At 41.9% G+C, this 8,210-nt stretch overlaps 1 protein-coding gene across 2 annotated transcripts in view; it reads right to left on the bottom strand.

Annotated features, from left to right (window-relative positions):
• Window positions 1–1,142: 1,142 nt before the first annotated feature.
• Window positions 1,143–8,210, bottom strand: part of LOC138551204 (zinc finger protein 268-like) — a 119,423-nt gene continuing 112,355 nt past the window's right edge. For both annotated transcript variants that reach the window (XM_069642468.1, XM_069642469.1), the window contains exon 3: window positions 1,143–5,903. In XM_069642468.1, coding sequence (XP_069498569.1) covers window positions 3,168–5,333 — 2,166 coding nt within the window. In that variant the 5' untranslated portion in view covers window positions 5,334–5,903 and the 3' untranslated portion in view covers window positions 1,143–3,167. The remainder of the gene's footprint in view (window positions 5,904–8,210) is intronic.

Genomic DNA, 8,210 nt, shown 5'->3' with positions numbered 1-8,210 from the left:
GACGTTGTTTTGAACACTTTTTGAGTTAAGAATAACCCTCTACTACATTTTAGTATTAGATGTGAGGGCAAGCATAGGTCTTGACACAGACAGATTTTGATTTGGCTCACGGATCTAGACTCTCCTTAGTTTCTTTAGGTAGGGACAAACCCCACCGGACCCACCCTGATAATTAATAAAGAACCTACTATTGAATTTATAAGTCATTATCTGTGTTGTCTCTTGATATCATGTCTAACTCACACCACACATGTCATTTTGAAAGAGCAAGGCAAGCACGCCCTATAAAATAAACATGCGTGCTTGCCTCACTCACAGGACAGGCAGTCCTATGAATGCCATCCTACTACAGAAAACACTTTTTTTTGCAGATTTGAAAAGTGTTTGACGTTTCAAGACTGGCATTCACAGGACTGCCTGTTCTGTGAAAGTGTTGTTTGATTCCTCCCCAGCAGTAACACACTTAGGGCCTCATTACACGGATGGCGGAGAACCATGGTGCTAATAGCGCCATGGTTCATGCCGGTAAAATACCGGCACCGCCTTGGCAGAAAAGGGAATTACCGCCCCATTCCAAGGTTGGCGGGCGGTAATTCCCCCTTTCCCCATTCCCATTTTTGCCCCATAGGGCATAATGGGAATGGGGAAGGCGCTAATTACGGTACCGCAAATTGCGGTACCGTAATTAGCTCCCTGGGTCCCTTTGCGGGTTGGTTTTTAACGCCTGCAAAAAGCAGGCGTTAAATTCTGCAACCCGCAAAGGGACCTCGTAGTAAGGCGGTAAGGATTTACTGGTACCAGTAAAATACCGGTACCTGTAAATCCTTACCGCCATTCGTGTAATGAGGCCCTTAATCTCCTAGTAAGAGCAGATAATTAAAGAAAAAGATTAAACTGTTTCTGTCTGCAAAATGGATGCCTCTAAGTCCTTTAAAAGCAGGGCTTGGAACCACATTTACAACATATTTTTCATAGGAATTCTGTTTTAAAAATACATCTTTTTAGATATATTTTAATTAAGGGTAATACTTTTAAATCATCACATTTTTAGACTACTTCCCCTTGAAAACATAAGTAGTGCTTCTGTTCCAGGAAGCGGTTTGCAACAGCCCAACAAGAGAAATAGACAGGACATTAACATGTAAGCAGTAGTCAATTGTGATTTTTAATGTTACGACAGAGTGACAGACAATGGATACATTTCAACATGATTTGCATCAGCATATTAGATATTGAATTCAGTTTATGAATATTTCTATTCCTATTCCTTCCTCTGCTCCTAATGTAGTCACAAAGGGTATGTATTAAACACATTTCATATTATGTAACAGTAAATACCAAAAACACTTTGAAATGTACCTTGAAATGTATGAATACTAAATGCAGCATTTTTAACTTAAAGTTCTTCTCCAAATCAGACAACGACAATTGTAAATCTCCTTCCTATAGCACTGTGATGCTGGTAACTCTGACTAACCATACATGTGGAACTCTGCGGGTGTAAGGGGGAGGCAGGCTTCTAATGTTTCCATTCCTTTGCTTTTAGGAAGTAAAAGGGGCTTGTACGCCACCTCTCTGTGAAATGGTGTTAAACGTTCCCTTTGTTTCTCATTTATTTTGTCTTAGGGCGCTTGGTCACCCGAAGGTTTCTTAGTGCAAACAGCAGATGGACATGAAAATATACAAGAAACCATTAAGCAAAGGAAAGGACATTGAGAACAGATTCTCGCCAGACAGTCTGTCATAAGGTGTAGTCTCAGAGGGAGGTAATTTTAGATACACCGAATAGCACCCTCCTAGAAAAGCCTTCTGGAACATGAAACCCCCACCCTGGAATGAGGAGCTAGATCTAAAAGCACAGGGAGAGCAACAGGGCTGAGGTTTGGACTGCAGAAACTTGATCATAAAAACAACTTGGCAAATGGTGATGAACTGTAGTGATGTGGTCACATGTCCTAACACCCGAAAGGAGGGCAGCCATGGTTGGCTTAGCCTTACGGGTTTTTGTGACATAAATTTGATAACTAATATAAACGGCATCACAATAGTCGAGCCTGTGACACATGTAGCCTGCAACCAATGGCATCTGAGTATTGGAAAGCATATGAAAGGGAGGCTTTTTCTGCAACACCCTAAGAACAAAAGGCAGCTGCTAACAACTGTATTTACTTGATGGCTGAGAGTTTGCTGTCAATGTTAATAACTAGGATAGTGGCATGGACACAGAGGTCAGAGGGGAAAGAGTTTGATACAAAAGTAGGCAGAACTGCATAGGTTCTATCAACCAGGGAGACATGTAACAAGGCATAGGCTGTATCCCCAATGTCTGCCTCTTAGCTTATGTAGAAGGGCCCAATGGTCACAGGTGGCAGAAACATCTCATAACTTTAAAGCTTCTCCCACATTCACTGCACTAATATAACTCCACTGTATATGCTTCTGGTAAAACATAAATAAGTGATGGCAAATGAAGCAAAATATGGCTGATTTGTACTAAATTATTATGATAGTTGGTTTGTGGCTATTGATTTAAAATCCATTTCGATCAGCGTTTCCAGGGATTCTAATCATTAATGTGCCTTAAACCCTCAGTGTTTTTTATATGTCAGGTCCATAACACAGAAGGAAGTCTCCCATTCCAATATTTCAGGAGGAGTGCATTTAAAGCACCAATGCTTCTTTCAGTTACAATCAGCATTCTGTTTTAAAGGTTCTCTGTCCCAATGAACTGCCTCAAATGTACGAGTCACCCCACAGCAAATATAGATATTCATTATTACTGATGAGGTTTCTCAACTGCAGGCGTCACCTGATGGTAAATAAGACCTGCTTTTTGGCTGAAGCTTTTCCCACATTCAAAGCATTGAAAGGGCTTCTTACCTGCATGTGTCCTGAGATGCGTAACAAGAGATTCTTTCACAATGGAGCGCTTTTCACATTCAGTGCACCAATGAGGTTTCCCCCATGTATGTGTTCTCGTGTTGGTCAATCAGACGTCTCTTCTCAAAGCATTTCCCTCATTCACTGCACTGAACGTTTCTCCCCTCTATGGGTTCTGAGGTGTGTAATAAGTCCTCTCTTCTCAATTAAGCGTTCCCTACATTCAGTGCACTGATGAGGTTTCTCCCATGTATGTGTTCTCGTGTTGGTCAATCAGACGTCTCTTCTCAATAAAGCATTTCCCTCATTTGTTGCACCAAACATTTCTCACCTCTATGGGTTCCCAGGTGCCTAGGAAGTCCTCTATTCTCAATGAAGCATTTTCCACATTCAGTGCATGGATGAGGTTTCTCCCTTGAATGGGTTCTCGTGTGGTTAATCAGTGCTCTCTTGTCAATTAAGCATTCCCCACATTCAGTGCACTGATAAGGTTTCCCCCTTGTATGGGTTCTGAGGTGTGTAATAAGAGCTCCCTTCTGAATGAAGCGTTTCCCACATTCAGCACACTGATGAGATTTCTCCCCTGTATGTGTTAGCAGGTGCCTAACAAGAGTTCCCTTCTTAATGAATTGTTTCCTGCATTCAGGGCACTCATATGGTTTCTCACCTGTATGTGTTTTCTGGTGGTAAATAAGACCTGACCTCCCACTGAAATGTCTCCCACATTCAGTGCATTGATGAGGTTTCTCACCTGTATGTGTTCTGAGGTGTGTGATAAGGGATGCCTTCACACTGAAGCGTTTTCCACATTCAGTGCACTCATGAGGTTTCTTACCTGTATGGGTTCTCAGGTGTGTGATAAGGGATGCCTTCACACTGAACCGTTTTCCACATTCAATGCACTCATGAGGTTTCTCACATGTATGGGTTCTCTCGTGGTCATGAAGACCTGACTTCTCACTGAAATGTCTTCCACAAACAGCGCATTGATAAGGTTTCTCCCAAGTATGGATTCTCAGGTGACTAATAAGTCGTCTTTTCTCACTGAAGCATTTTCCACATTCAGTGCATTGATGGGGGTTCTGCCCTGTATGTGTTCTCATGTGGTTAGTCAGATGTCTCTCCTCAATGAAGCGTTTCCCACATTCAGCGCACTGATGCGATTTCTCCACTGCATGTGTTAGCAGGTGATTAATAAGAGATCTCTTCTTGATGAAGTTTTTCCTGCATTCAGTGCACTCATATGGTTTCTCACCTGTATGTGTTTTCTGGTGCTGAATAAGACCTGACTTCCCACTGAAATGTCTCCCACATTCGGTGCATGGATAAGGTTTCTCCCCTGTATGGGTTCTCAGGTGTGTATTAAGAGATCCCTTCACACTGAAGCATTTTCCACATTCAGTGCATTGATGAGGCTTCTCCCCTGTATGTGTTCTCAGGTGTGTAATAAGTTCTCTATTTGCACCGAAACATTTTCCACATTCAGTGCACTGATGAGGTTTCTCACCTGTATGGTTTCTCAAGTGTATAATAAGAGACCCCTTCACACAGAAGCGCTTTCCACATTCAGTGCACTGATGAGGTTTCTCACCTGTATGGGTTCTCAGGTGTAAAATAAGAGACCCCTTCACACAGAAGCGCTTTCCACATTCAGTGCACTGATGAGGTTTCTCACCTGTGTGTATTCTCAGGTGTGTAATAAGAGATCCCTTATGAATGAAGCATTTCCCACATTCAGCGCACTTTGGAGTTTTCTCCCCTGTATGTGTTCTCTGGTGGAGAGTAAGATCTCCTTTCAAAAAGAAGCTCCTCTCACATTCAGTGCATTGATGAGCTGCCTCCCCTGTATGTGTTGACAGGTGCTTAATAAGAGTTTCCTTCTTGGCGAAGTGCTTCCTGCATTCAGTACACTGATGAGGTTTCGCCCCTGAGTGTGTTCTCAGGTGTGTAATAAGTCCTCCCTTCACGCTGAAGCATTTTCCACATTCAGTGCACTGATGAGGTTTCTCACCTGTGTGTGTTCTCAGGTGTGTAATAAGCGATCCCTTCACGCTGAAGCACTTTCCACATTCAGTGCACTGATGAGGTTTCTCACCTGTGTGTGTTCTCAGGTGTGTAATAAGCGACCCCTTCACACAGAAGCATTTCCCACATTCAGTACATTGATGAGGTTTCTCGCCTGTGTGTGTTCTCAGGTGTGTAATAAGAGATCCCTTCTCACTGAAGCATTTTACACATTCAGTGCATTGATGGGGTTTCTCCCCTGTATGTGTTCTCGTGTGGTTAATCAGTTTTCTCTTCTCAATGAAGCATTTCCCACATTCAGTGCACTGATGAGGTTTCTCCCCTGTATGGGTTCTTAGGTGCCTAATAAGTCCTCCCTTTTGAATAAAGTGCTTCCTGCATTCAGTGCACTGATGAGGTTTCTTACTCGTATGATTAGTCAAGTGCATTATAAGTTCATTCCCATTGAACCTTCCCCTGCATTCAAAGCACAAATACAATTTGATATGGCATTTATAACAGGCCTATACACAAGTGTTTCCTACACACATTTCTCATCTGCAGGACTTCTCTGGTGATTAATACACCTTTTGTGTGTACCCACGGCATTAGCATACTCTGTGCTCATCCATTTGTATTCAACTTTTGATTAGAAAATCCTTTAAATAAGCTAAACTTATATTCAGTGAATATATAACATGTCGCAGGCTTTCTCTCATAACTATTGGTATAAACATGTCATAAAGAACATAATACACAGTGATCCTGTGATCAACCTACTATTCTATATGTTGATTGCAACTCTATATGTTGTAGAATACTCGGTTACCATGTGCACGATACCCTCTAGAATGCATCATGCTTCTCACATTCTAGTACCATATTATTCTGAAAAGGCAATGATTCCTGGACTTGTAGGCTACTAAGATGTGTAGAAAGGATGTCTTCCCGTCACTGCATCAGTCCTTCGGCGTACTTCACCTAATCACTATTGTTGCATCTTCCTGGGCATCAGTCACCTGTTGAAATAAAAGGAGGTACTCGTTATTACTGTGTGCTCACACATATGACATTGTACCGCTTAGTAACTGGTCAGGATGTATTGTTTGTAGTGTTACTATCAAAGAATTAGGACCACCAACCAGACTTACCAAAGGTTCCCTTGACTTTGGATTTACACACTGCAACCTAAGGTAGTGGCAGACCTTGACATAGCCTCAGGCCGAACCCTTTGCTAGCCACATGGCCACAGACACAATGCCACAATAACAGGCCAACTCAGCATATATCACACATTTTAAATCTATTCACTAAAGCACTACCCAGGGGGAGGAGCAAACATCCTTTAAAACCCAGCCAGCCCAGCCTGGAAGTGGCATTCCCTGGGAGAGCTGGCAGGAGGAAAGTGGGAGACCCTGTGAGAGCTGGCGTATGGAGACTTCAGGTGTGAAGACCTGGACAGAAAAGCCAGTGAGCAGTAAAGCTGGCAAAGCATGGAGTACAGAGGAGGGTGCAAACACTGTAGTGCAAAAGAGAGATACCGAGAGTGTGTATATTGATATTAGTGTTAGAGGAAGAAGATACTCTTTTGAAGTGTAAGAGGAGTGACAGAGTACATACATATTGAGCCAGAGGGCGATATAGAGACAGTGTGAGGTTGAAAAAGACAGAGCGGGGCTGCAACAGAGAGACAGAGACACACACAGATATTGAGACAAGGATAGTGTGGCACAGAGAGAAATATTCAGCTGCAAAGAGTGATATTGAGACAAAGAGACATACATTGAAACATCAAGAGCTACTTAGATGCAGAGAGATACTAAGACTCAGAGAGATCCTGAGACATAGGCAGATCTTGAGACGCAGAGAGATCCTGAGACTTAGGCAGATACTGAGACGCAGAGACCTGAGTGGAAGAGAGATACTAAGACTCAGAGAAATCCTGAGACGCAGAGAGATCCTGAGACATAGGCAGATGCTGAGATGCAGAGATCTGAGTGGAAGAGAGATACTAAGACTCTGAGAAATCCTGAGACGCTGTAAGAGGATTCAATTCAACACTACAGCTAAGTCAACGCCTAGTCTATAATACTGAATGAAAACCCTTATTGATATATCTTTATGTCCAGTTCATGCGTTCTGGATGACTACCCCTATATAACACCCCTCTCTTGGAATCCTCCTGACCCCACTGAGCCAAGAAGTAGTTCTGTTTTGCAAGTTTAAAAGGTTTATTTGATAATTTAAACAATAGATATATATATATCACACCTTATAATAAATTAATAATTGAATATCACACTTAATCTGATATGATAAAGATTAACAATGGAGAATCTGGCACTAGCACACTTCTTTATAATCACTAATGAGTTGACATGAAATGGATAAGATAGCACACTGGTAAATAGGTACAGAAGTATAATGTGGTAGAGAATGCTTTATAGAGTTCAAGGAAATGCAAGGTTGAATGAATGAAATGCAGTATAGAAAATACTCAATATGATTTCAACAAAACAATGTAATCACTTTTCTCTGGCAATCCCCTCCCCCCCTTGATGCAATGCAAGGAAATGGAAGGAATCACACAGTTCTCAGAAATGCAATCAACTGTAATTCAGTTCACCCCAGCAAGCTTAGACTACAGAAGTTTAAAAACACAGCCCCAAATTGCTTTGATATGTGCTGGCAATGAATTAAAAAATATGCTAAAATGCTTTTAATTCCCTTTCAGAGGTTCAGGGTGAGTGGTATCTAGTTAATATTAGCTCAGGCTCACTCTTGCAATGATTCAGGAATGATTAGCAGGTTAAACGAATTTCTGGCAAATGGAAGGCAAGCAGCAGCAGTTTTTACACGTGAAGAAATTTGCAAATCGCGGTAAAATTCGCGAATGCGTGTTCCGCGATTGCGGTAAAACTATAGGGGGTATGCGGTTCTAGGTTCGTAGGAAAGCCACGACTAGGCTTTCATATGAAAGTTACTGCAAGTCTCTAAGACAAACGGTCGCGGAGATATGACCGATTTAATAGAGGTCGTTTTTGGTTTTGCAAATTTTAAAACGCACACTTTTTCAGCTTTAAAAATGATGGCAGAATAACACAATTGCTAAGCTGCAGTTCTACTTAGATTAAAAATGGATTGAATTATATTATTTTAACTAAGAGATGGGTTCTACACAGTTTTACTATGTACTCACACTATATTCTTGAATTAAATGGGCCTCGTCACGGATCTGGTCAGGTTTTCTGCACTCGCCACGGACGGTCTCTGGGCACAGCGGTCTGGTCTTTGGAACTGCTCTCTCTCTGGGTACAGCACTGCTT

The sequence above is a fragment of the Ambystoma mexicanum genome, chromosome 1q, assembly GCF_040938575.1.
Source record: "Ambystoma mexicanum isolate Mex_15411 chromosome 1q, UKY_AmexF1_1, whole genome shotgun sequence".
Lineage (NCBI taxonomy): Eukaryota > Metazoa > Chordata > Amphibia > Caudata > Ambystomatidae > Ambystoma > Ambystoma mexicanum.
Note: the sequence above shows the minus strand (reverse complement) of the source record. Positions and strands in the feature narration are given on the sequence as shown.